The sequence below is a fragment of the Rhamphochromis sp. 'chilingali' genome (genome assembly GCF_963969265.1).
Source record: "Rhamphochromis sp. 'chilingali' genome assembly, chromosome: 3".
Lineage (NCBI taxonomy): Eukaryota > Metazoa > Chordata > Actinopteri > Cichliformes > Cichlidae > Rhamphochromis > Rhamphochromis sp. 'chilingali'.
In genome coordinates, this window is record NC_137931.1 from 38,408,490 (window position 1) to 38,435,510 (window position 27,021).

A 27,021-nucleotide genomic window follows, 5' to 3' on the forward strand; every position below is an offset into this window, starting at 1 on the left:
AGCTTCCACTAGAATAAAATCAACTTTAGACAGCTAAGGGGGTCATTGATTCGATGTTAATACTCAGTTGTGACATGCAAGTGTGTGAACTCAAAGTTACATTCTGTGGGTCAGCTCATTGTTGATTTACGCAGTAGTGTTTCTAGTTTGGTCATTTATTTCTTCATTTTTTCTTTAAAGCTTAAAAGAGGAAACTCTTGCAGCGCTGTGATGGTAATATGAGTCAAAGCAGTCTTACACCTTTGCAATTGTAAAATGACACATCTATATGACAGAATTACTTGAAACTGTTAGTCTAACTGTAAAGCCTGTGTGAGAGCAGATTAAAATAAAGTTTCACCTTAGGACAGAGGTTCCCAAAGTGTGTGTGTGTGTGTGTGTGTGTGTGTGTGTGTGTGTGTGTGTGTGTGGGGGGGGGGGGGGGGGGCGTGGTATGGGAGAAAAAATAAAAAATAAAAGAATGCTTGGACACTGGGGCTTCCACGCAAACGCAAAGCAGGTGATGAAGCATCGCCAAGTATGTTTTCAAACCAACTTCATTCTAAGCCAATGACTAGAAAATATGGTGAAGCATATCTTCCCTTTGGCTTCACCTGCACAGGAGCCAAGGTAGGAGATTACAAGATTTTTGTTGTAAAACAAAGAGGAGCCTAGCAAAAAAAGTTTGGGAAACACTGCCTTAGGACTACAGTACAGACAAACACAGATGAAGTTAACCAAGTCAAACAAGAAAAGAAAATGCCAGCCAGAAAATACTAAATACTCTATTGTACTACTTTTAGAACTTTGCAAAACAAACACAGCAATTAATCCAACACCCTCCTCATTCCCACAGTATTTAGCTTGCATTTGCTCTAAAACCTAAACCACAGTACACAGTGGAACACAACCCCCTTAACCCTTGCATACTACCTTAAGGCCATAGAGCATGGGCTGGAACAGGAAAGTGACAGGAGGGCCCACAAATTTGCTGCACAGGAATCTGAAATGGAGTGCACAGAAATCATCCCTTTAACAACTACAAAGCAGAAAATTGATATGAAAACAGCATAAACAACCAGAGGAATAGAGAAAATACACTCTTTAATCTTAAAGTCAATCTACTGTGCTCATTTCATGCGTCATATTTTAATTCCTAGCCTAATCACTTTGAATGATTCCCAGTTACAAATAGTCCTTATTTATGTCATGCTGGGGCTTTGTACAGTCCCATATCTTAAAAAAATAATAATAATAATAATTTCAGCTCCTCCCGCTTCAAGTCCCTCTTCCTTTAAGTAAGCTTTCTTCTGGTTGGCTGCCTCTCACAAACCAAAGGTTTGAACAACACATGATTGAGCTACTTTGTCTGGGATGACAGTATTAGACATGTTAGCTCACAAGGGTATTAGAATGCCAAGAATAAAAGGTTATAGGTCTGTGTTACCTTGCTTGACAGAAATCATTGTAAACTCTTGGCATTTCTGATCATCTGCTGAAAAGACGACTACCGCAACTGAGTAAGTGAAACCTTTGTCAACAAAACTGTCTAATTTTTTTTTTTTTTTTACAGTGCTGCTGATTTTTCTTTAGCTGCGGCTAAAAACCTCTTCAGACAGATTCCAAAGATTCCTCAATGCAGGAAAAAGCCTGGCTGCTAGCTCGCAGAAAAACCTTGTGCACATGCTGACCTCCCTGTTTAAAACTCTAGCCATGTTTAATATGCGCACTAACATATCAACAGTATATTAAGGAAAGAACATTCATTATGGCTTTACATTAACATTGGTATAGATGCACTTACTTTTGAGAGTTGGGAAAACATTCACACATGTGTAACTTCACTAGTACAATCTTAAAGCTTTCAATAATAGTGTCAGTATTTTTAAAGATATGGTATAAAAATGTCTAAAACAGGCATTTTCTCACACCCCTCCACCCCCGATTCTGAGGCGCCAATCAGCAGGAAGGATATGAGCCATAATCATATTGTTGCGGTGATGCACAGAAGAACTTCATGGCCATTTTAGATATGTGCTGACAGACATCTACTCATTTTAGGCCATGAAAATAGGTAGGTACGTTTTGTTTTGTTTTTTTAAATAGTACATCTCTGTACACTGAAATTAGAATTATGAATCTCTTCACATTCACTCAGAGAAAAGCCTTAGAATATCCACCCAGAATCATTCAAGGTAGTCTACCAAGTCGTGAGATTTACTTCTAGCAGGACTTTGGCTGCACGTCTCCATCAATTCAGAAAATTCTCTCCACTCCACATGAACCGATTCCCTGGATACTTGGATAATGATATGTTTTGCTTTTTCTTGAGAACATCAAGATTATGCCTCCAAATTCTTTTTACTTCAATTTGATATGCACTTGTGAAGTGATGACATGAAATATTCAGTTTGGCCAAATTCTGAAACGTAAATAATCCTTCCAAAAATTCCTGGCCCCAGTTAATCCCTTTCAAACTTGGCCAGACCTCACTTCTCACTAAACGTTCACATAAGTGACAAACCGAATCAATCACACAGAAGTAATTACATGTCTGAAATTCGATTATACAATTTTTTAAATCACTTTCTCCAACACATCCTGTATAATCATAATGCGTTAAAGACAGAGTGCTGCTGAACTGTCCAGTCACAGTTTCAAAGTGATGGGTCAGCCTACTGTTGGCTTCAGCCTGATTTGCTCTGTGTTGGGACAGGATTAAAACCTCCTCCTGAGCAGAGAAATAATCTGAAGATTACCCACTACATCCAAGAGGCAGTTACATAAGCATTCAAAGCCTCCAAAACTGTACTTTCCTTCTATCACTGTAGCAGCTGAAAGAGGCTCCTTTTATAGTCAAGTAATCTCATATCCAGTCACACATTCATTGTTACTGTCTGGCTCAGAGGAGACAGCAGCAGTCATTTTAAAGTAAAAATAAAACGAAGGCTTGGTAAATATAATCCAATCTAATAGAAACGAATACTGAAAGTAAGTACTGAGACTAGGAACTTCAAACTATTATCAAACCGTAGTTCAACAAAGGAAGGAAGAACAAACCACTTAGTCACACAGCACCCAGACAGAGAAGCCGAGTTGTGAGAACTTCCACTCTTAACATTGCGGACGAATGGTGAGAACAAGTCAGCGGACATAGCAAGTCAAAGCAAAACAAAACCAATGACAGCCATAAAGTCACGTCACAGCGACATACCGTTACCAACCTTTTCCCACCCACCACAAACACAGCTTGAAAATTTCAACAAAAAAAAAAAAAAAAAAGGCAACATCACTCACTTCTCACACTGAAAGACCTGTGAATAATATATCTGACTTCCTGTTCCATCTCAGCGACTCCAAAACACACACACACAAAAAAAACATGTGACCGCAGAAGTAGAGTAAGCCAAACACAGAGCACCTCAAAAACGCTGCAGCAGAAATCCACCCGAGTAACAAAATCTCCTGCTCTGTGTTTAAGCACTTGAATCTAAGTATTTTCTCTGGCCGTGCTTAAACATATCTCAGTAATTCTTCTAACAAGCAGGTGCTTTACCAAGTCCGAGTATATTTAAGCGTTTAAACATTGCACGTTTTGACGTTGCTGCAACTTGTGCAAAGAGCTAAAGGTCAGCAGTAGCCAACTGATCTGATCAATGGTTAACCTGGCTTCATATATTAAAACCATCCTGCTCTTTCTGGTATGGGAAGGATGCTGCAAATAGGAGGCTGATACAGGAAATAGGAGATAACCCTGACAAAGACAAGACTGTCCTGTCACATGTCCACTACCCACAGGCTGCAAAACTAAAGCAGAGTTTTCTTACACAATCAGCATTATAATTTAGAAAACTAAGAAAGTATAATTCAATGCTTTTTTTAAGATAAGTATTAAAAAGGTTTGTAGTTTAAAACTGTTTACAGTCAGAAAGAGGCAGTGTCTACAGCAAAATAGACAAAAGAGGAAAGCCTATATCAAGCCCTGTCCAACAGTAAATGACAGGCCTGGCCTGTTGTAATCACTACCTCTTAAACAAAAATTTACTGGTTTCTTCCAAATGAAGAGAGAAGTGTGCAAACACACACCTTTTTTGAAAGATTCAGCAGATATTCCTCTTATCTTAATCTCGCTCTGGATTACATTCATAGGCAGAAAATATGAGGCATTAAAGTAGAGTCAACTGATCTAAACACAGAGGAAATGCTACGAACTTAGCTGAGGCCGACTTGAGGGCAAAGACAGGGTGGTTTCTTTGGCGAAGGCAGACCCAAACATCAATTATGCTCCAAACCCTCTTTCCCAAAGCCAAGGATAATCTTGCTCAGCAGGGCTCAATTATAGGTTATTTCTAGCTAGACTCAGTCCACATTGTGCACTACATTATGCCAAGTCTTCCAACACAATCAATAAAATGTATCCCTAACTCAGAGTATGTAATACTATGCATTTATCAGAAAGCACAATGAAAAAGAAGAGGCTTTTGGAAGTTAACTTTATGAAAGTGCGACAAATGGTGACAGACTGCTAGTTTCAAAACAGCTACACAACTACTAGTAGCTATAAATGAAAACAAACAAACAACTTACTGTAACTAATCCTCCCAGTGTCTTCTAATGTTCCTTACCCATTATCACCAACATTAAAACTACCTATCTGTCAACTTTTTTTTTCGTTACAGACTCATGAATATTCTTATCTTCACAGTTTCACAGGAAGCCTTCGTTGTGGTGTGTGACTTTCCCACCAACAGAATGAAAGAAAACAGCGGTGCTGTTCAATGTTAAGCACTCTGGAAATATAATTTGCATTGGAGTTAATGCTCAATGCATTAGAATGTGACCAAAGACAGGTCCTAGTAGTAGGGTTGTGCAATTCCAATTGTCATTGTACCTTTCAGCACATCTCTTTCCTTTACTTCACACTGCTTTCTTTAGTTTTTCAGTTGATTTATGATTAGAGTTTAAGGATAATTAATTACAAAGTGAACTTTTGTCTTTTTTCAGTTTAATACATCAATTTTTAACTCCATTTTTAAATAATTGTAAATAATTTCAATGTTCATAAGAGTGACCCAAACAACTGATAATATTTGTTTTTGCCATAACAGAACAGGCCTAGATCTCAGCAAACACACACACTAGGGGAAATGGTTAACTGAACAGCAAGGAGTTAAACCAAATTTGTGTCTGTTCCTTAGAATCTTCTTTCCTCACTTGTCCAGTTAATGATTTAGCTTTGTGCAAATACAAACACAGAGACACCTGGATCAAACCTATGTTTAGATAAGATGTCTACCCGTCATTACTGCACCAAATAAATGACACGTGGTATATTATATGCTATGCACACATCACATGAACTTTGGAGTCGTGTCCGAAATTGATATTGAAGGTGATAATATAAAACCAACCGACTACTAGGTCAAAGGATATCAAAGCTTGTGCTTAAGAAAATAACCTAGCTAAGCAAGATGTTTGTGCAATTCAAAGCCCATATCCAGGTGCCAACATGACAGCCATGAGAGATGGGTATAGATAATAAACCAAGAAAAAAAAAAGCTTCAAGTATTAAAATAAGCAGAAACAGAACACCCAAATATGGTAGCACCTGACCACTACTGCACAGCAAATACACAGCAAACAAACCCAAAAACTATGAATGACTTCGGTCAATAAGACACATCAAATGTTTTATGCTGCATAAGATTTTTATACACTCCACTAAAATGTTTATTTAACAGTTAATCCTTGCAGGGGGCAGCTTACTGAGAGCCCACTGTTGGGGCATTTCACAGAGCTTGGTTTTTCATCCACATACTCTTTAATGCCATTAACGTCTTTCCAGATTAAAGCAAACACACTAATTCACTGGAATTATGTCCCAGATAATCACAGAGAGATGGTGATCTGCAATCTAGGGGGATTCCCCCTAGTTGGTACACATCTGTACTGCCATCAGAGGCTTATCCTGGTAGATTTTGGGGCAGGGGCAGAAGAGCTGTAAGTCAGTTGCAAAGACCCACAGTCTAGCAGGCCAGTGTCAGTACATCACTACAAAGGGTTGTGTTTACAACATTTAAAGTAAGTGATGTGTGACTTTATAACAAGTTCACCTTAGCTGCAGTGCAGTACTTAACAGCCATTATACTGCAGTAGAAGCAAAGACATTAGATAACACTATTTTTGGTATCATTTCTTAACTTGAACTCACAAAACTCTTAATAAAGATTAAACAAATTCAGGAGAATTTAGACAGGGGTATTTTATGCCTTTTCTGACACACAGCAGAAGGTAGTCTATTTTAGATGCGTTCAGTGGAAATACTGTATGTGGGTTAGGTGAAGGTGCCTGAACAGAGTACGTAGGAGTGAATATGATGACCACTCACTGGAGGTAAATGCATCAGACAATCCGCTTGTTAAGTGTGATGTCTTTATGCTCCTTGAGTTCCCATTGAGAGTTAAAAATAATCTAGTGCAGCTGTCAGGGCATCTATGAAAAATGGCATTTAGTGGAATCAGAAGTTAGTAGCAAATTGTCTAAGTAGTCGACATCGATTGCTGAAAGACCATAATCTGACTTACGTAAAAAAAACTTTTGGATGGTCCCTTATTCACAAGGGGTCATCAAAGCAGGTTGGTTTGCTAAATGTGATTTGACAGATTTTTACAGCTGATGCTCTTCTTGATGCTACACCCCCCCCTCCCCCCCAAAGGGATTTGTGCTTTCCCCTTAGCTGTGAATCAGGGATCATTCACTTGTGAGGCAAATCACTACACTATGGAGCCAACATATTCTAATTTAGTGCTTAGAAAAACTTGCATAGGTAGAGAATGAAATGTTTTGGTGGTGCTTCTCTCAAGCAAAGACCTCACTTGAAATGACATCACTTAACAAGCAGACTAGCGCAACCTGACATCTCACACACTTTGCAACAGGAAGATGGCAATTTAAAGCCAAGATAAAGTCCAATCTAGCTAGGCTGGACATTTATTTTTTTAATCAGGTGATGTCTAGAAAAGATTACTTGGCTAGCAGTGCATGTGTAAAACCAGCAATGCATTGCGTCTGGAAAGTTTTTACAGTCAAAATCTGATCTTTTTTTAAATGTTTCACAGGCAACTAAATGTTTAAATAAGAGTAAATAGACATTATTCACTCTTACTCAACTGCTTTTAGTGTAAACAAGACAAAAGACCATCCAGTAGTGGTCAGTTTCTACTACTACTGCCACTCCAGTACTTTCATATACTTCACCCAAAGCTATTCCTGTACTTTCTTGGTAATACACTTTGTTGGTATATAAACCTTTAATTCAGCCGCTCAGCACTCTGGAAAAAGGTTTTTACTCGGGATCTCTTAATTTTTCTGTATTCATCTTTCCTTCAGTCCTGATGGTGTACCATTGCTGTCACAGAATTCACCACAACATGATGTGGCCACCACCGTGTTCAACTGTGTAGAAAGTAATGTGGTGTTTGTGTCCAAATAGTTCAATCTATGTTTTGCTTTTTTCTGTCTGAGAGACCTTAAGGTGTCTTTTGGCAAACTCTCAGTGTACTGATGGTTGTCCTTGATAGTTACCATAGGGCTGTATTTTCAACCATGTTTCTCAAATGAGTCACAAAGTATACTGACAGCTGCCCAAGTATTTTTTATAGACAAATTTAACCCCCCCCGAATGGCACCATGAACAATTCCCAATGTCTTTCCCAATGTGAAAGTTCAGTCACTACTAATGAGACCCAACAAACTTCCGTTTCCCTCCCATATCTGACCAAGTCTTTTAATGCTGCAGAAACACCTTAGTATCCAAAAATTAAAACAAATCTTATTGTAGGAAGATCAAGGATCAGTGATAGAAGTATGATGCACCGGGATTCAACTATCACAACAAACAATGTGTCATCAACTCGACGTTTCAGTTGTTTATATGTTTGCTCTTGTTATTGTGCAGCATATGTGCAGACTATGTGTAAAACATAACCGAATGCGGAATTTTGAACATGGATTTGGCATGGATTTTTAGCATACATTCTATATATGCTGCATGTTTTGCAATCTGTGCAAATATGCATAACAATGTTCCTGTTCTTCAGATCACTGTCCTAATTTGTTTGAGCAAAGGAGCGAACACAAACTGGCTTTTCTTCTTCTTATATAGTTTGGCTATCTCCACCTCCAGCCAGACAGCAGACTGACCAGATTCCTTTCTGCCTGTATCCAAGTGTCACTGCTTGGGTCTCAACAGAAAAGGAACAAATGCTTCATTGTGGGTCTTGATGCACTCTGAACAGGGGAATGAAGTCCTCGCAGGGATGATAGATGCAAATCTCGAAGTTCTCTCATTGTTATGCCCATGCACATGAAGCACCATGCTTGAATATGATTATTTCCTTTAAGCCACTCATAGTCATAACGTAATAAAATAATGCATCTTTATTTTCCTGAATAATGTCCCAGATTTAAAAAGAAAATAGCGCATTAAACACTGTTGGTTAACTCTGTGCTCGTGTTTACTTTGATCACAGCGGGTAAGTATACCAAACAAGTTTCACAGCAATTTATTTCCCACGACATGAACGTGAAAAGCTATGCTAAAGATGATGCTAAAGATGTACATAAAAAAAAAGACTGATGTGGCTAACATACAGGAGAATAAGCTTCAATGTAGCCTTTAGTTAGCAACTAGCCTGCTGTTAATACTCCACTAAGGGTACTGCTAAGCAAAGGGCTAGCTAGCAGCAGCAGCAGCCAGTTGTCAACTACAAGTTAACGTTCAACATGTAAGCTAACGAGCTGGCAGCGATAAAAGTAATGACAACAGGAATCTGATCGATGCTAAACTTGCAAGGTAGACAGGCGATTAACTCGCCCCAGCACAGCAGCCAAACTCCCTCTTTTAGCATGCTACGGCAGCCGATTTTGGTACCACAGTTGGAGAGCTAACCTCAACGGCAAAGTTAATCGCGGAACTTGGCATAAGCCAACGTTAACTACATTCGATAGCAACCTCCCGTGCCCTCATTCACCTCACTATATGTTAAGCCGACGTTACTCACAACTTTTGTTTCTTCTCCTCTTAGTTGAGCTAGGTGGCTAGCTTGCAGACGATCTTTTCATTCGCCGAACAAGCTTCAACATCCTGGCCCTTCTCCATTGGAAGGATTTGCGTAGTGGTGTGATTTTTTTTTTCTCAGTCGGTTTCTGTGGTGGAAGAGCCCCACAGCCAGAACAGACGGCAGCTTGTTTGCCCCGCCTTCTTTGTTCTGATTGGCTCTGATGGTGTACGCCTACACAGAACTCTACGTTCTACCGGACAAGGAAAGTGCCAATCTTGATAGAACGACCTGTTGATTGGATGACGTCTTCTGCGGGAGTTTCACACGAATCTACCTTTTTTTCCCCCTTTCTTTTTCAATCTTACGAGAGTACACCGGCCTTGCGCGGATAGGCGGGTAGTCGGAAGAGACGCAGTATGTCAGGTATTTTATGATTTATTTATATTTGAGCATTGCTGACGGCAGTATCGAGTAATCACAAAAATATCAGTTAGAAAGCTTCCAAACGGATACAGAGATTAAGTATTATTTCATTCTGCGGACTAAACAAACATTATATATTATTATGTTAAAATGTGGAATCAGCTGTATTGTCTCTTTTTTTAAACGATCATTTGGATATATTTGTTGAGGCGTGTGGGCATGCCTGCAGTGTGTGTCGTGCCTCTTATGGAGCACTTTGGTCAAATTTGACTGGATTGTCAGTTACCGATAAAGCTGTTCTGGTATCACTTATTACTCATAAAAATATATAAATATAACGCGGAGGGGACTACTCTATCTCTGTAAATAAACCAATTAAACCAATACAAAGTACTTAATATAAGACTAACTGTGGTACTGCAAAAATTGGGAATGATTTTGTTTGCATCACTATATGAAGAAAGTGTAGAAACCAAAGGCCAGCAGTTATGAGCTCCTTTCATAAACACTAACTGATATAAAATCATAAAACTGATTAAACTTCATATTTCAAAAATGACCAGCTGTCTTCATCAAAAGAGTCATGAAGTCCTTGTATTATTTGACACTTATAAAAATATAATTTTGGCAAAATTAAATATAAAACACGTTTCGTCATAAAAGGAGTATTTACTTCCTAAAACAAAAAATCATTTCATCCCAAATATGATGATTTATTGCCTTAATTGTAGGTTAGCTGAGCAGTGCTGCTAACTTTCCAAAACAGATTCAGGTTCAGACTCTGGCTAGGACCCTCCAAGACTTTTTCAAATACACTCTGGTGTTATCTTGGCAGTATGATTTGTTGAAATATGAACATTCACAACTGCCTTTAAGCACTCTGAAAAGGGTTTTCACTCAGGATTGCTTAATTTTTGCTTCTCCCATTCCTGTTGCAGTAAAGCATTGCTGATGCTACCATCACATGTTTGACTGTACTAACTGTAAGGGGGTGATGCAGACTGCCTCATATTTCTTCATTTGTTTGTCTGCACACCACGTGATATTGCTTCTCAAGCTCAAGGTCTGAGAGTCCTTAAGGTACCTTTTGGCAAACTCCCAGCTCACTGTCACATGCTCATTACTGAGGAATGTCTTCCATCTGACCATTTTACCATCAAGACCTGATTAGTGGAGGCCTGCACTGATGTGAGCAGTCTGGGTAACTTTTTAAATCAGACGTTATATTTGTAAATGCCTCTACACATATCTGAAGTAAAATCACACTTAGCTTAGCATTACTACAAGTAGTGACCAATTCTCATTCACAATAGGGTAAGAAAGCCACATCGTGTTTTTTTCAGTTATACAACTTTGTTAGTGCTTTCACTTATAGACACACGAAAGCACAGGTTTTAAAATGTTATGGCTGTCTGTTCAGCTCCAAAGTGCACCTTCTGTGCTATAAACTGTCAAAATTAAGACCAGATTTCTTAATGCTCAAAATGTGGAAAAGAAAACAAAGAGAAGCCATTATTATTATTAGACTGGTAAGTACCAAATATTAAAAACTCAAAGATATGTTCCCCGTTCCACCTTTCATTAAATTCTGTAATTTGTCATGTACAGATTAACCCCTTACACCTTAGTTGTTTTTGAAGGTAGCCAAGCATTGCATATTCACTGAGCAACCTAAGGTAGGACTACTGCTGCTGTTATGGATGTGGTCGTTACTGTACTCATGCCTGATGATTCAAGTTTGGCAAAACCTTTTTTTTTTCTCCATTGTCATAGGGCTGTTATTTATTTATTTTCAGATCTCATTCTTAACATTCAATAACTGTTTAGTTGTTGATAATTATGTCCAAAGACCTGGCTTTACCCATATATTTACCTCCCTGTATAAACTAGAAATTCTATAAGCGCTTGCTCTTTGATAGAAAGGATAGCAGCGCCCCCTAGTGGTTATTTGATAAAATGAGACGTGTTTACAAGTTTTATTTAAGACATTGATAAGAAGGTGATGAATTCATGCAGAAAATCTCTCCAACACTGGTGAGGATGAAAAAGGAAAGGAAATACTTAAATAGGTGTGCATCAATGTACAGTGACACAAATTATGTAACATATCAAAGTTGTCCTTTTAAAAAAATATATATATTGTTTTTCATATTTTCTGATAGTTTATATTTGCACTAATCTGAATACATTATTTTTACAGTTATGCACACTGAATGTTACCGTACATCCGTCCTCACAGTCTTTAAGCCTGTCCAGCTGGTGCTGCTGGAGCATTTTTCTTACATTCTTCACACACATGGTGGCAGGGTCTATGAGGATAATGTTTGGGTAAGTGTCATGCTGAGGCGTAAGGGTATTGATCATCCAAAGAGAGGAGAAAAAATAACAATGGCTGATAAAAATAAGTATCTGTAACATTTTTAAATAATTGTTTTTATGTCATTTATTAAAGGTGGACCAGCACAATGACACAATTTCCTCTGGGATTAATAAAGTAATTTGATTCCGAATGACATTTGAATGCTTGCACTGTAACTCTGGTGGTCAATAAACAAGACAGAAGAGCAATTACTCAGAGAATATTAAAAAAATAAAGTAAAATGAAATAAAAACAAATGGACAATCAAATATACAACGAAAAACCACAAAGTAAGTCTTTTTCCGATTATCAACACTCCTCTTCCCAGAATCTGCGAATATTACCACACAACATGATAATATTACACAAACAGAAATTCAGCACCTGCCCTCCCTGTGTCTGTGACCAGGGTGATCTCTCTTTGACCAGGGTCCAATCCCCGGTCCACCCTGAATGCCAAGCTCCTGGAATTTGCTCCGACAAGTGCCCACATAGGATGCTTTCCCCACTGCAAATCCAAGGATCCCTGCAACTGAAGAAGAACAATTATTTCATTAATCACAGCTGCCACTTACAAACTGAGATCCAAGATACTGAAAGACACAAACCTGCTAGTTTTGGAAAAGGACCAAATCGCTTTGATGATTTCCAAATACCTATGTGGAGGGAAAAAAGTGATAACTATAGAAACACCTGCTTTACTTTGATCAATATCATGTAATTTAAAGTACGGTATTTGAATGTTAATGCTTTACCTTGGTAGATGAGACCACCGGTGACAGCCATGCTGCCCACAGACAATGGAAGCGCTAAAAACAGAAATCAAGTCAAACAGAAGTTACTCTGAAGCTGATCAAAGCCACAAACTGCTGGACAGCGTTTGGGGAAATATTATAATAGAATCAGAGTAAAGTTATTTTAAAAAGCCAGCATTCAAAACAAATACATAATGCATAAAAGGTAAGTTTTTCTGTCTGTGATTAAATGGCGATATTTCCCATATGAATGAATCCACTAGAAGACGTTAATTTTGCTTTGTTTGCCTATAGTTCAACCTAAATGAACTTTGGAGTAATGAGACATATACCAAAACTCAACCTCATGTCCATCTAATGGGATGGAAAGGACGGATACAGGAAGAAGTGATTGCTGCCACTGCATGTTTACATAACTGCTTGATGAGAGAAGATGAGCAGCAGCTGTGTGGTTAGTGGTGAGAGGCCGGGTCAAGATGGAGACTAAAGACAACGATGTGTTGCCACATGAAACACCAATAATCTTCAGTTTGGGAATTCTTTATCTAAAAAAGCCTGACCACAATATTTTCTTTAGTGCAAGCTGCTCACAGTAGCTTATACAATCTTAAGCTTTTGCTGTGATAATTATTTTCTGACAGTTGTATAAAAGATGTGTGGGTGTGCATAAATGACTGATATATCTTTAAACCTCTTGTGTTTTTTTTTTTTCTTCTACTACTTTTTCCAGATCGGGTGTTTTTTTCCCCCCTTAGTTTTATCTAGAACCTCTTTTTTACCTCTGGACACTCCCAGCCAAGCTTCACCCAACCTTAACCCTAAGTAAAAGCTCTGATCAGGCAGGGCAGAGTGGTTATAGTATTTAAATGATTTCTTTAAAAGCAATGCATATATAAATAATCATGATCAAATAAACACATTGTAATCACAACTGAGAGAATGACGAAAGTATAAAATCTTACTATGAGTTACTTACCCTCTTACTGATCTGCCCCCCTTTTTTAAGACCACACACTGAATTCCGCAGTGAAGAATGTAAACCCTCAACGGTAAGCTTGATTGATGACCCCTATCCCCTACTTCTACTACAAAAACCCTGCTTACACATCAAAGAACATTTCCAAGTCTTGTCTCTCACTGGGAGACATTTCAACAAATTGTTAATGAAAATTTGTGACACACGTGAGAGCATTTACTGAATGTCTGAAAGAGACTACCTCTGTACCAGAAGCTCTCCTCTTGGCACTCTTTCCAAACTTTTCTCACATCTTCTCTGTGAACATGGGCATCACTCAATGGGCACTGTAAGAAACAGAATAGAGGTTAGTTATCATATGTGACATATAGCATTGCATCTGGGCTCAAAATGTCTAGTACAAATTTGTTTGCCACTCACTTTCCACCCTCCTTTAATGGGAGCTGAACCTGAACCAGCAGCTGCCGGTTCCTCGGTCGGCACTGTTTGCCCACTTATTTCAGCACTCATGATCTTAGACCCTTCAGTAGTTTGTTGCTGGAGCTCTATTATGCTGCTTTTGAAGCTTCCCCTTGCCTGTGTCAAATGCAACAAGCTGTAATAGAACTTCCTGGACTAGACTTTTAACTCCGCCTTCCTAACAGAGCTCTGCCCAGTCAGATTTGTTTGAGCATGAGGATGACAAGCCAAAACAGGTCAGGTTCACCTCTGTATACCAGTTTACACGTCAGTGTTTGACACACCTTTTTTGCCTACAGCTTCGTGTTTGCTCTTTCATATCACTATTTAGTAGACCCACAAGTGTGGGTAAAGGTAACATATTATCTACATGTGTTTAGGCTAAAGATTCAATATACGCAGTCAAACTTCATAACAAGATCACCTATTATTGGTTATTTCATTGGACACACATCCCTATAAGCCAAAGGTCAAGGTTTTCTTTACTACCACTAATAAAAATGCAGATATCAGTGCTACAGTTTCTCTAATAATGGTATATATAATCTGTACTTAAATACCTTTCAACAGGTCACAGCTTAAGGAGCAAAGGCTCACTTATCCATGAAGCAAACACATTTGTTTTACTACTTATTTATTAACATCACTGCTGAGCATTAATTAAATAGTTTAAATTTTCTATATCCTTGCAACTGCACAAATTCTACAAAAATGCTGATTTAGAAAAAAAAATAGTAGCTGTTCACTAGTACAGAACTAATACATAACATTATTCTAAATAACGTATGACTAAAAAAAATTAATTTAAAACTGATCCAGGCCAATGCATAAGGCATCGTATTTAATATGTGAGGTATTTCCTACAAATTTCTAAGTGTACCTGCCAAATAAATTTAATTAGGTTTAAAAAAAAGGGGGGGGGGGGGGGGCTACATTCTCCTCCAAAATGTAGTTTAATAGTATAAAAATGAAAACACACATCAAATGCAAAGTAACCCACCTTGAATCCACTATTAAATGCCCATATGCTGTAAACTAGTGCCGACTAGGACTGTCAATGCATAAAGAGTGTAACTGGAAGGCAAAGGAACTACATACACGACTGTGCAGTGGACAACTCAGTAGGCCGTTTTACCCATTTCTACCAGTACAAGTAATACAAATTTAATCATGGCTGTATTGAGTAAGGTGCTGTGGTTTAAATAACCTGGTGAGCTTCTCTATACTCACACGGGGTATAGTTGCTTAGCTAATCATTTAAAGAGAGTCATGTGAGTAACACCATAATGTTACTGATATATAAAAAAACAACTTTGGGCCCAACAATGTTGCTACGTTTGCATTCGTTCGTCTTGTACAAAAACTGAGATTTATAGTCACATGACAAACAGGGCATACTAAATTTGACAGGGTAACGTAAATGAAGGTAAGTGTTCAGAAAGACTTTATTTATCCCCAAGGGGCAATTAAGAGTGGTATTTAGGGCAGCATCACTGCAAACATTCCGGAAATTTAAGTGCTGTCGTCCTATCCTTGGTAAAATCAAAACATAACTCACATTACCAAATACACCGTCTCCTACTTCCAACAAACGGCGTTGACTTTAAGCGAACCCAAACCGCGATTACACTGGGAAGTCAATTTAGAAGTAGAACTACCAATCAGATTTCATCGTGGGTTGGTTTCAATTTTGCACGAGGAAATTCTAGTGATTGACGTGCGAATAGCACGGCCTGTTTTGAGAACTATGACCAATCACATTTCGTTGAGGGAGGAGCTGGTGTCTTTTCCCTCCCTGTCATGACATGACACCTCGACTAGCCAATTGACAGCGAGCAAAGGCGGAGGCGAATGAGGCTGACCTTCAATCCACAGCTGCGGGCGTGGCTTACATTGACAAGGCCCGCCTATTGGCCGGTCTGCGGACTTCCCACAGACAGTTGTATGTTTCATAAAAATGCACTCTGATGCGGCAAGTAAGTAGTAACGTTAGAGAGGTTTTTCTGGATCAATTTGGGACCCCATAGCGCGTGTGGCACAGACGTTAATAGTCTTGCTCTGTTTTGAACAACAGTTTTGTCTCATGGTCGTGTGGCGTTTGATGAGGACGCGTGAATTCTGTGCTATTTGCTGCTCTCTTTGTATTTGCTAGTGCTGTCTTGTGCGACAACAAAGGGAGGATAGCTGGTGTAATTTTAGCTGTTTGGACATGTGGAAGGTTATATTTGACACTGAAGGTTTTGCGAAGTTAATTTTTCGAGTCGTGTTAGCGGTGCTCGGCTGAATGCGGCTGACGTTAGTTAAATTCAGATGGTTTTCGATGGTTAAACGGCGTGTTGAGCTGTTTATATTCATCTTCATGGGTCACGTACAGCAGGTATCAGCTCACATTTGGCATCCACGCAGGACCATTGCAAATCGGTCAATATTCTGGTCAACTGCGGACTCTTACAGGGAATGAAAATTGTGACGCAGTTGTGTAAAACAGCTTTCATTGCCTGCTGCAGCACTGCCGCCGGGTTTTGCGCCATCTACACCAGCTGCTGCAAACGCCTGTGCGTTGGTTTTGTGCCAGAACACATATAATGTTGTATATTTTTCAAACAACGTAAAATGCATTCAATCAGTTGGTGTAAATGTTGGGGGTAGAAGGGTCTGAGAGAAGTAGTTGTTTTGCAAATGCATGGGAATTGTAGTTTAGTATCCCAAACAGAGCTTAGCTTCCAATGGCCTGTTTAGAGGAAATGGACTACAACGCCCATACGTCCAAACTCTCCAGATACTTTGTAAACTCTGTGCAAGTTGCGCGTCTGCACTGCTATTTTAGGTATGCAGCTAGTGCTATCTGCTCGGCAGTGTACTGGTTTGAGTGTGGTTTTGGCCTCTGAAAAAATGTTAAAATCATCGGTGTTTGGTGACAGCTTTTAATCGACAGTGCACAGAAGGCTTGAAGCGAGAAGGTAGCATGCATGATCGTTCTCACGTCTTTAGAGGAATGCAGTCCCTCCCTCATTCGTGTGAGATATTTTCAGCAACGTAGATCTTTGAAAACTGGAAATCAAGCGATAGTAGTGCGTGCTCTGTGAATGTTGTGTGATTCCTAATCAAAGATCACCTGAGATTTGAGTCCAGTGTTCTTACTGGGGCTGTGATGATGTCACCTTCTTGTACCCTTGTGCTCATGCCAAGCATGATCAGGAGCATAAAGCTGAGTGTCACGGTTTAGTTTAGTTCTTTTCTGACGTTATATTTATTTTTTGGAAATAGATTTTCAGCTGAATTCCCACTTGACTACACTGGCCAGCATCCATAAGATCCACCACACCTTGCACAGGCTGGTAAATGCATATTAGCAATATGTTTATGTGTGCTTTATTTTAGCATGCATGTGCCCTGTACATCTGTGTCCTACTCACACATATTTGTTTTGAATAGAACTTGGCAGAAGACGTTGGACAGGACAGCCACCCCTCAGGTAACTATACAGCTGCTCCTTTTTTATGTTTTTTTTAAATCAGTTTAGTGTTTTTATCAGGCCAGATGTACATTAACATATCACTTTCTGAAGTGGACTCTCAGTGCTTGGCTAGTACTCAAATGTTTTGCTATAGAAAGTTGGCATATTGCATGTCGTTCTTAAAGATTTATTCTTTCATTTTCTCCTCTGTTTACTTCCCTAGCTTGTTGCTCTAAAGCCATGCCTCCTAGGAAAAAGAGGAGACCCTCTGCTGGAGATGACATGTCAGCCAAGAAAAGTCGCCAGGACAGGTGCGAGATCCCTTTAATTAAATATTCAGTGAACTTGAATATGTGCAGTACACAGTTTATTTTGCCATTCGTAAACATATAATAAACGGTGTACTGCACGTGTAGTATGGTTGAAATTTTCTTTTTCCTTCACAGCGTTTTCAGAAAACATGAAACATCCCAAATCCGAGAGGAGGAGATGTTTTCTAGTAAAAGATGCTTGGAGTGGTTCTATGAATATGCAGGTGAGCACTTACTGGACACACTCTTAGTTTCATTGCATTTGACCTCTTCTCAGTGCATACATGGGAAATTGCTGCTATTGACATTTGTTTATCATGAATAGGCTGCGATGATGTGGTGGGTCCAGAGGGCATGGAAAAATTCTGTGAGGACATCGGGGTGGAGCCGGAGAATGTAAGCGCATATTTAAAATCTTTCATATTTCGACATCTGTTTATCTCTCTGGCATTTTCTTTAATGACATCCTTTTGGAAGTGGTGACAATTTGCATTTCTGATCATTTCTGAGACTTTATAAAAGTCTATCTTTTAATCTGCATTCTCAATCAGCAGTCCTAGACCTTTAAGGTCATGTGATATGTAATGGATTGAGTATCTTGTATTTAAGAATATCTGCAACTGTCATTTGTTGCTTGTGCTCAGGTGGTGATGCTGGTTCTTGCTTGGAAGCTGGATGCCCAGAGTATGGGATATTTCACCCTTCAGGAGTGGCTGAGAGGCATGGGCTCATTGCAGTATGTCATTTACTTACTTTAGTGCTTTTTTCTTCTTCTTCATTTTTTTAAAATATAATACAGTTTTCAAGATTTCCTATCTAGATTGATGTGTTTTCTTAGTGTAACTTGCATTAAATTGGATCCTGTAACATACCTAAGCTAGTTTTCTGCTGCCGTCAGGTGTGATTCGACTGAGAGGCTGAGGAATTCACTTGACTACCTGAGATCTGTCCTAAATGACAGCACCAGCTTTAAGCTCATTTATAGATATGCCTTTGATTTTGCTCGGGTGAGTGGAGCAGTCAACACACAGCATTCAACAACCAGGTTAAATTCATTTGAACAAATACAAAAATCTCAGTAAGAAACAGTAAATATTGTAATCTGGCTGTCTGACTTGACTGTCTGTTTGGACTTGTTGCATTGATTTGAGAAAGTCTTGGGTGTTCTGATTGTACAGGAAAAGGATCAGAGGAGTTTGGACTTGAACACAGCCAAATGTATGTTGGGGCTTCTTCTGGGAAAGACGTGGCCTTTGTTTCCTGTGTTTAATCAGTTTCTAGAGGTAAGCAGTTTGGTTGGTTGGGGTGTTTGTTTTGTTTTTTAAGAAAATCAGTCACAGAAGTCTCGTGGAGTAGTTGTATATACCATCATTTGTTGCCCATTTTAACCTTGGAAAGAGCTGTTGTAGCTAAAAAGCTATCACTCTAAAGGATTTATTTGTTATTCCTCAGCAATCAAAGTACAAAGTCATCAACAAAGACCAATGGTGCAATGTTTTAGAGTTCAGCAGGACAATCAACCTGGACCTCAGCAACTATGATGAAGATGGTGCCTGTAAGTGAGCACACATTTACGTGTAGCTGAGTGTTACCCAAATACTAATTTTGTAATATACTGAAATTTGTGCCTCATCTTTGTTTTTGTTTGTTTTTTTTTCATTAGGGCCTGTTTTGTTGGACGAGTTTGTGGAATGGTACAAAGAAAGACAGATGTCATAACTGCAGCGCAAAAATGGGAAAGTAATACAACTGTGACAACAACGACTCTGAGAATCAATAACCAATAAGTAACCAATACAAAAAAAAGTAAAGGAGTGACTGTGGGTGCTTCCTGGGGAAAGGAGGGGTTTGGGCTGTGGGTGGGCTAGGGTGGGGTTGCTGGGTTTGCAGCCTGCATGCACGCTGCTCAGAGCGTGGAGGCAGGAGGGCTGCTGTGCTCCCTACCGAAGTTGCGTAGTGGGCAAGCTTGCAGCAATCTCCAGTGGCATTGCTCTCTCACTGTGACATGTCATATTGCTGTCTGTGTTAGGATAACGTGGTGTCATACATGGATGATGGAAGCAAAATGGTATTGTGTGGGAGAACCACTCCTCACCCCTTGTCTTCAGCACAGAGAAACTGAGAGAAGTGACCATTCATGCATTGTGTCTGAGTCTTAAATAGGGTCACTTTGACCTGGGCACATTAAAGTATTATACATCTGTGCAATGAACTTGAACTTGAGCTTTTCTGGACAGATAGCACTTAATTTTATTTTTTTTTGTCATATTTTGAGTTTCATAGGAGTACTTCAAGAAGCACACTGTGTCAAATGGTTGATTGCAAGTTTCTATTCTATTGATTTGTGCCAGTTTGTAGTTGTTTTTTGTTTGTTTTCTTCTTTCCCCTCCAGTTTTGATTGCTTCAGCTTTTTTTGTTGTTGTTGTTTTTGCTTCTAGCTATTCATTTGCTAGCCCCCTGCAAAGGCTTCAGACCTCATAACACCAAACAGTTTAGCATTGCTGCTTACTAACTCTTATTACAGTACAGCGGTGAGCCACTAGTGCTCTGATCAGCATTTATTGGTCTGATGACTGATTTATGTATCTACGTTCTGTAGATGAGAGTATTACTGTGCCTCAAAACATGGAAGTCACTTTGTGTGTCCCACACACATACCAATAAACCCAAATGTACATACACGTGTGATAAGAGTACATGCACACAGACACACTGAGTGGTCAGGGATTATTTCAGGATGAACTCAGACTGTTTTGGCTGTGTTATAAGTTGACATAGAGCTAGTTGGTGTCCATTTTGTCTTGATATGTGGCATCTGTTTGTCTTCCTTAGTCCACTGATAGTTTCAGGTCTCCTCTTACCAGTAGCATCTCTCCCAACACTGACGGTGTTAATGTAACTGCAGTGGAAGACCGGTGACCCTCTCAGGATGAGGTCCTTTAGGCTTGAGTAGTAAGGTACGTTTGGTGAAAGTGTTGCTTTATACCACCCATAGGATGTACTCAAAACAGTGGACACTGACAGTTTGGAACTTTGTGATGATGCTATGCTGTTCTTTTCGCCTAGTATAATGTTCTTGTAACACATGTATAAATTTTTGTCTTTGGCTGTGATGTGACGCTGAATTGTCAGAAGATTTAATATTTGCATGCATGCTCCGACAGAGCCTTTTGTGAATGGATGAGATTTTTTGAAAACATTTTTCAAACTTTTTGTTTTTGTTTTGTACAGGTTTTTGTGCAAGTGTTTTGTGCTTAATTTCATAAACACAATCATGTTCTTTGAATTCTGATGATAAACATGATTGTGTCTATTAAGACCTGGAACACACCTGTAACCTCATGGTGGAACAGGAGTTCCCTCCTGCATTTACCCTTTGTTACACATCCTTACATATGCTGCAAAACTTTGGCAAACTGCAGGCAATGCAGACAGTAGCCTGTTTTGCTACTGTTGCACTACATTGTCATGACATACATAAACGCTTCCATAAATCCATTTCAGTTGAAAACTACACAGAAACCTTTGTCGTCACTACAATGCATCGACCATCAGCATAAACCTTAAGACTAAAGTAGTTGTAGGATTGCTTACCAAATACTGTGTAGAGATCAGTGGTTTAGTCTTCTCCCTTGATAATGCAGGAGGATGAACAGCCTTGTCCCAACTGTATATATGTATGTAAACTATGTGTCTATATGTCTGTTTTCACTATAACCTGTGTCTATACAAGTAAATAAAATGGTTTATTAACTTATTTATGGCTTATGTTCTGGTTATTTAGTTGATAGTTCACCCTTGTTTAACCTTATAATGTCAAGTGTATCACATTTAATGCATAGGATTTTGAGACCTCTACATCATCAGTTTTTGTACCTGTAATAGCTAAATAAATTGCACAAAAATCTGGGATGTAGCAAATATACAAATAAAAATGTATATGTGCAAATTGATTTTTTTATTATTATTATTATTTGCTAAAATGTTCAATTAGAGATACAAAAAAAAATCTGTAAATTATTTCATGATTTAGTCTTTAACATCACTGAATTTAGGTTTTTATACACAAATTTGAGCCATCACACTGGACTTCCTTCAGAAGTCAGAAATTCTGTTCATGAATGCAAGTAAATAACTCATTTGGCATCTTATTTTGCAGAAATAAGTCAAACATGAAAGATAAGCATGGTGCATTGATAAAGACTGCATTTAAGTGCTCTGTGGCAGCCCTAGCCAATGAATGATTATAGCTTACATTTCATTCCAAAGTCACACATAATATACAATTCACAATATTTTTGACATTCACAGGATAACTTAAGCTCAGAGAATCATGCCTATCATCTGGGTGGCTTTTCAAGTGTTTAGCATGAATTGACTTGTCATTAAACATGACTGATGTTTGAAGTGTTTAAATGGATTGGTGGGTATTCTGGTGTAAGCGAAGAAGCAACAGGTTCCTCTGTGTTTTGTCTCTGTTGCTGATAGGTTCTATTTCCTTCCGAGCCGTGTTTCTTATTGTCCTGTGGAGATCTCCATGAAAGCCCAACGGCCTCCTCTGGCGGTAGTGTTACAGGAATAGGAGGTGGGGCAACTTGTGGTGGTTTGATGTCATGGCTCCTGTAGCGGGGAAGATCATACAACAAATCTGTAGCTCTTCTCTCATCTGGTGAAGCAGAGGGGAGATGTAATCGTGGCAGGGGTTTGATGTCTGGCTCAGACTTGCGATAATAAACACCGGTGTCAACTTGTGGACTGTGGTCATCAGCTGTAGGAGATACATCCCCACTGAAATCCACCGTGTCCCACATTTTTCTCTCTGATGACATGACTTTTAGGGCACTGAGGCCTTTTCTTTCCTTCCTATCAGAGAGCAAAATAGGGCTTGGATTCTCATATGTGGTGTTGGGTGAGTTGTAAAGCCTGTGAAGAGCACCTCCGGATGCAGAAGAAGTACTATTGGCACTAATGGATGAGAATTTATGTGTTGGCTTTACATCTGATTTCCAACTGTCTTGCTTTATTTTAACGTCACTTTTGATGCTGGAGGAGTACAGCTGGGGAAGTTCTGGTTTTGCAGGTGAAGCCTGCTGTGGAGGTGTTGTATTCAGACCCGTCTTTAGTGCTGGTGTAGAGATTTTAGACAGATGATGACCAACACCAGTCCATTTTATCTCTGGTGGTATATCTGCATTTGCATTGTGTCTTTGTTCAGTCCTTCTCCTTACTTCATCCTCAAAGCTCAGACTGGATACTCTCTTTGGAGCAAGTGATGAATTTCTGTCCTTTTCACTTTCCTGTGCAACATTTACCATTTGGGTCTTGCCACTGGGGGAGAAAGAACTATCAGATAGCGATGAAGTTTTCATAATTGAACGCTTATAGATTGGAAAGTCAACATATGTCATGCCTGGAGGAGCTCTATTTTCTGTTATCTCATCTTCACTGCTGCTGCTGCTGGAAGAGGAATCAGAGGGTTTCACATGTTTGTTTTCAGGATTCAGAGAAGAGGAGTCTGGCAGAGGTGATGAGGGATATTTGGATGGTTGAGAACTCGGTGATGTGATTTCAAGGCGCTTTCTAAATCGGGAAAAACCAAGATTCATTGTGGCCCATCGTGACTGGAGCTCAGAGTTTATCTCTGGTGTTGTGCTGAAGTTGTCTTTTCGATTTTCCGTCAACTCATCTGTTATAACAACATACTTTTCTAATGTAATATTGGAATCTTTCTTTGAAATGTGAGGAAGCTTAAACAGTGTAGAAGTTGGAGAGCCTAAGTTGCTAGCCATTTTAACAGGCTGGTCTGTAGTCCGACCTTCACTCTCATCACTGCTGGAGGAGGACTTAGGTGAACGTGTCTTGATATCCAGATGCTTTTTGACATAGGGGATAGTGCTGAGGCCTATTTCAGGCAATCTTGAATCTGGTTTAATTGCAACTGGGCGGTTTCTTAAATCTTCCATCCCCTCCTCATCTGAGCTGCTTGATGTGTAAATAGGATCATGACGTTTGGTTTGAGATTGTTGAAACCTCGTTGAGCCCAAACTCTGCTTCTTTGTCTGGCCCCTTTTTTCATCTTCACTGTCACTACTTGAAGATGACTCAGAAGCTGATAATACTGATTTGATGTCTGCAGTATGATGAACATATTGGGTTTTTGTGTAAAGCAAATCAGTTTCTTGCCTTGGACTATATATATCTTCTTGCTCCTGTTTCTTTATGTGTTTCGTTGTTTCCTCCTCACTGTCACTGCTAGAAGATGTGTCAGAATCTACTGATGGTGCTTTGATATCTAGGCGCCGCTTAACTCGAGGAATGTGTAGAAGATCAATGTTAGGCCACTTTGCATTTGGATCGGGACTCTTTGTTTGAGATTCTCTGAATGGGCGGGGTGGAATGCCCAACTTTCCTGGAACCTGCTGCACTTTGTGGCCTGCTTCATCATCACTTTCACTACTAGAAGATGAACTAGAGGCTGATGAAGGTTCTTTGATATCTGAATCTTTCTTGATACTCCTGGGACGCTCAGGAGGAATGGCAGGCCTTCTTATGTCATGCTCACGACTGGCTTTTTGAGATGACCGATTTGGAAGAATTGGAATATGTACAGCTCCATGGTCTTGTTTCTTTACTGTTTCCTCCTCACTGTCACTGCTAGAAGATGTGTCCGAATCTACAGATGGTGCTTTGATATCTAGGCACCGCTTAATGTGAGGAATGTGTAGAAGATCAATGGTAGGCCACTTTGCATTTGGATCAGGACTCCTTGTTTGAGATTCTTTGAATGGGCGGGGTGGAATGCCCAACTTTCCTGGACTCTGCTGCACTTTGTGGCCTGCTTCATCATCACTTTCACTACTAGAAGATGAACTAGAGGCTGATGAAGGTTCTTTGGCATCTGAATCTTTCTTGATACTCCTGGGACGCTCAGGAGGAATGGCAGGCCTTCGAATATTATCCTCTTGATTTATTTTTTGAGATGACCTGTTTGGAACAATTGGCATATATATACCTCCTTGCTCCTGTTTCTTTATGTGTTTCGTTGTTTCCTCCTCACTGTCACTGCTAGAAGATGTGTCAGATTCTTTTGATGGTGCTTTGATATCTAAGCGGCGTTTAATGTGAGGAATGTGTAGAAGATCAATGGTAGGCCACTTTGCATTTGGATCAGGACTCCTTGTTTGAGATTCTTTGAATGGGCGGGGTGGAATGCCCAACTTTCCTGGACTCTGCTGCCCTTTGTGGCCTGCTTCATCATCACTTTCACTACTAGAAGATGAACTAGAGGCTGATGAAGGTTCTTTGGCATCTGAATCTTTCTTGATACTCCTGGGACGCTCAGGAGGAATGGCAGGCCTTCGAATATTATCCTCTTGATTTATTTTTTGAGATGACCTGTTTGGAACAATTGGCATATATATACCTCCTTGCTCCTGTTTCTTTATGTGTTTTGTTGTTTCCTCCTCACTGTCACTGCTAGAAGATGTGTCAGATTCTTTTGATGGTGCTTTGATATCTAAGCGGCGTTTAATGTGAGGAATGTGTAGAAGATCAATGGTAGGCCACTTTGCATTTGGATCAGGACTCCTTGTTTGAGATTCTTTGAATGGGCGGGGTGGAATGCCCAACTTTCCTGGACTCTGCTGCCCTTTGTGGCCTGCTTCATCATCACTTTCACTACTAGAAGATGAACTAGAGGCTGATGAAGGTTCTTTGATATCTAAATCTTTCTTGATACTCCTGGGACACTCAGGAGGAATGGCAGGCCTTCGAATATTATCCTCTTGATTTATTTTTTGAGATGACCTGTCTGGAACAATTGGCATATATATACCTCCTTGCTCCTGTTTCTTTATGTGTTTCGTTGTTTCCTCCTCACTTTCACTGCTAGAAGTTGTGTCAGAACCTACTGCTACTGATGATGCTTTGATATCTAGGCGCCGCTTAATGTGAGGAATGTGTAGAAGATCAATGGTAGGCCACTTTGCATTTGGATCAGGACTCTTTGTTTGAGATTCTCTGAATGGGCGGGGTGGAATGTCCAACTTTCCTGGAACCTGCTGCACTTTGTGGCCTGCTTCATCATCACTTTCACTACTAGAAGATGAACTAGAGGCTGATGAAGGTTCTTTGATATCGGAATCTTTCTTGATACTCCTGGGACGCTCAGGAGGAATGGCAGGCCTTCGAATATTATCCTCTTGATTTATTTTTTGAGATGACCTGTTTGGAACAATTGGCATATATATACCTCCTTGCTCCTGTTTCTTTATGTGTTTCGTTGTTTCCTCCTCACTGTCACTGCTAGAAGATGTGTCAGATTCTTTTGATGGTGCTTTGATATCTAGGCGGCGTTTAATGTGAGGAATGTGTAGAAGATCAATGGTAGGCCACTTTGCATTTGGATCAGGACTCTTTGTTTGAGATTCTCTGAATGGGCGGGGTGGAATGTCCAACTTTCCTGGAACCTGCTGCACTTTGTGGCCTGCTTCATCATCACTTTCACTACTAGAAGATGAACTAGAGGCTGATGAAGGTTCTTTGAGATCTAAATCTTTCTTGATACTCCTGGGACGCTCAGGAGGAATGGCAGGCTTTCGAATATTATCCTCTTGATTTATTTTTTGAGATGACCTATTTGGAACAATTGGCATATATATACCTCCTTGCTCCTGTTTCTTTATGTGTTTCGTTGTTTCCTCCTCACTTTCACTGCTAGAAGTTGTGTCAGAACCTACTGCTACTGATGATGCTTTGATATCTAGGCGCCGCTTAATGTGAGGAATGTGTAGAAGATCAATGGTAGGCCACTTTGCATTTGGATCAGGACTCTTTGTTTGAGATTCTCTGAATGGGAGGGGTGGAATGTCCAACTTTCCTGGAACCTGCTGCACTTTGTGGCCTGCTTCATCATCACTTTCACTACTAGAAGATGAACTAGAGGCTGATGAAGGTTCTTTGAGATCTAAATCTTTCTTGATACTCCTGGGACGCTCAGGAGGAATGGCAGGCCTTCTTATGTCATGCTCACGACTGGCTTTTTGAGATGACCGATTTGGAAGAATTGGAATATGTACAGCTCCATGGTCTTGTTTCTTTACTGTTTCCTCCTCACTGTCACTGCTAGAAGATGTGTCCGAATCTACAGATGGTGCTTTGATATCTAGGCACCGCTTAATGTGAGGAATGTGTAGAAGATCAATGGTAGGCCACTTTGCATTTGGATCAGGACTCCTTGTT

The 27,021-nt window shown here is 39.7% G+C and overlaps 3 protein-coding genes and 1 long non-coding RNA gene across 8 annotated transcripts in view; 2 read left to right on the forward strand and 2 right to left on the reverse strand.

Annotated features, from left to right (window-relative positions):
* Window positions 1-9,198, reverse strand: part of fryl (furry homolog, like) — an 85,296-nt gene extending 76,098 nt beyond the window's left edge. Inside the window, exons 1-2 of one of the 2 annotated variants that reach the window (XM_080877011.1) lie at window positions 9,042-9,198; window positions 913-982 (exon numbers count right to left, since the gene is read on the reverse strand). The gene's annotated coding sequence lies outside the window, so the exon portion shown is untranslated. The remainder of the gene's footprint in view (window positions 1-912; window positions 983-9,041) is intronic. The other variant, XM_080877002.1, reaches the window with a different exon arrangement.
* A 132-nt stretch (window positions 9,199-9,330) lies between these two features.
* LOC308393743 lies at window positions 9,331-12,201 on the forward strand. Its single transcript, XR_013971026.1, has 3 exons — window positions 9,331-9,464; window positions 11,665-11,792; window positions 11,917-12,201. It is a non-coding gene; the product is annotated as an uncharacterized lncRNA (long non-coding RNA).
* On the reverse strand, window positions 9,422-15,702 carry ociad2 (OCIA domain containing 2). 2 transcript variants are annotated; one of them, XM_080877697.1, is made up of 8 exons: window positions 15,572-15,702; window positions 13,975-14,130; window positions 13,796-13,880; window positions 12,579-12,632; window positions 12,432-12,479; window positions 12,208-12,355; window positions 11,690-11,773; window positions 9,422-11,495 (listed from the first exon to the last, which is right to left on the reverse strand). In XM_080877697.1, exons 2-7 carry the CDS (start codon window positions 14,062-14,064, stop codon window positions 11,707-11,709), a joined length of 492 nt encoding a protein of 163 aa, XP_080733823.1. In that variant the 5' UTR covers window positions 14,065-14,130; window positions 15,572-15,702; the 3' UTR covers window positions 9,422-11,495; window positions 11,690-11,706. The 2 variants fall into 2 exon arrangements, with proteins under 2 accessions (XP_080733823.1, XP_080733824.1); XM_080877698.1 differs by having other exon boundaries at window positions 11,685-11,773.
* A 221-nt stretch (window positions 15,703-15,923) lies between these two features.
* Window positions 15,924-21,543, forward strand: dcun1d4 (DCN1, defective in cullin neddylation 1, domain containing 4). Of its 3 annotated transcripts, none has more exons than XM_080878456.1 (11): window positions 15,924-15,989; window positions 17,281-17,351; window positions 17,449-17,488; window positions 17,694-17,781; window positions 17,917-18,005; window positions 18,107-18,177; window positions 18,426-18,517; window positions 18,680-18,788; window positions 18,960-19,064; window positions 19,234-19,336; window positions 19,445-21,542. In XM_080878456.1, exons 1-11 carry the CDS (start codon window positions 15,971-15,973, stop codon window positions 19,498-19,500), a joined length of 843 nt encoding a protein of 280 aa, XP_080734582.1. In that variant the 5' UTR covers window positions 15,924-15,970; the 3' UTR covers window positions 19,501-21,542. The 3 variants fall into 3 exon arrangements, with proteins under 3 accessions (XP_080734582.1, XP_080734584.1, XP_080734583.1); XM_080878458.1 differs by lacking the exon at window positions 15,924-15,989 and adding an exon at window positions 15,999-16,973 and having other exon boundaries at window positions 17,281-17,347; window positions 19,445-21,543; XM_080878457.1 differs by lacking the exon at window positions 15,924-15,989 and adding an exon at window positions 16,000-16,973.
* Window positions 21,544-27,021: the final 5,478 nt, after the last annotated feature.

Bases quoted from the DNA above. Each gene is read 5' to 3' on its own strand.
- ociad2 (XM_080877697.1), bottom strand. From the start codon at position 14,064: ATGAGTGCTGAAATAAGTGGGCAAACAGTGCCGACCGAGGAACCGGCA. The intron at 13,881-13,974 runs GTGAGTGGCAAA...TGTTTCTTACAG, and splicing joins CCATTAAAGGAGGGTGGAAA to TGCCCATTGAGTGATGCCCA. The intron at 12,633-13,795 runs GTAGTCTCTTTC...TTCTGTTTTTAG, and splicing joins GGAGAGCTTCTGGTACAGAG to CGCTTCCATTGTCTGTGGGC.
- dcun1d4 (XM_080878456.1), top strand. The intron at 19,065-19,233 runs GTAAGCAGTTTG...GTTATTCCTCAG, and splicing joins TGTTTAATCAGTTTCTAGAG to CAATCAAAGTACAAAGTCAT. The intron at 19,337-19,444 runs GTAAGTGAGCAC...TTTTTTCATTAG, and splicing joins CTATGATGAAGATGGTGCCT to GGCCTGTTTTGTTGGACGAG.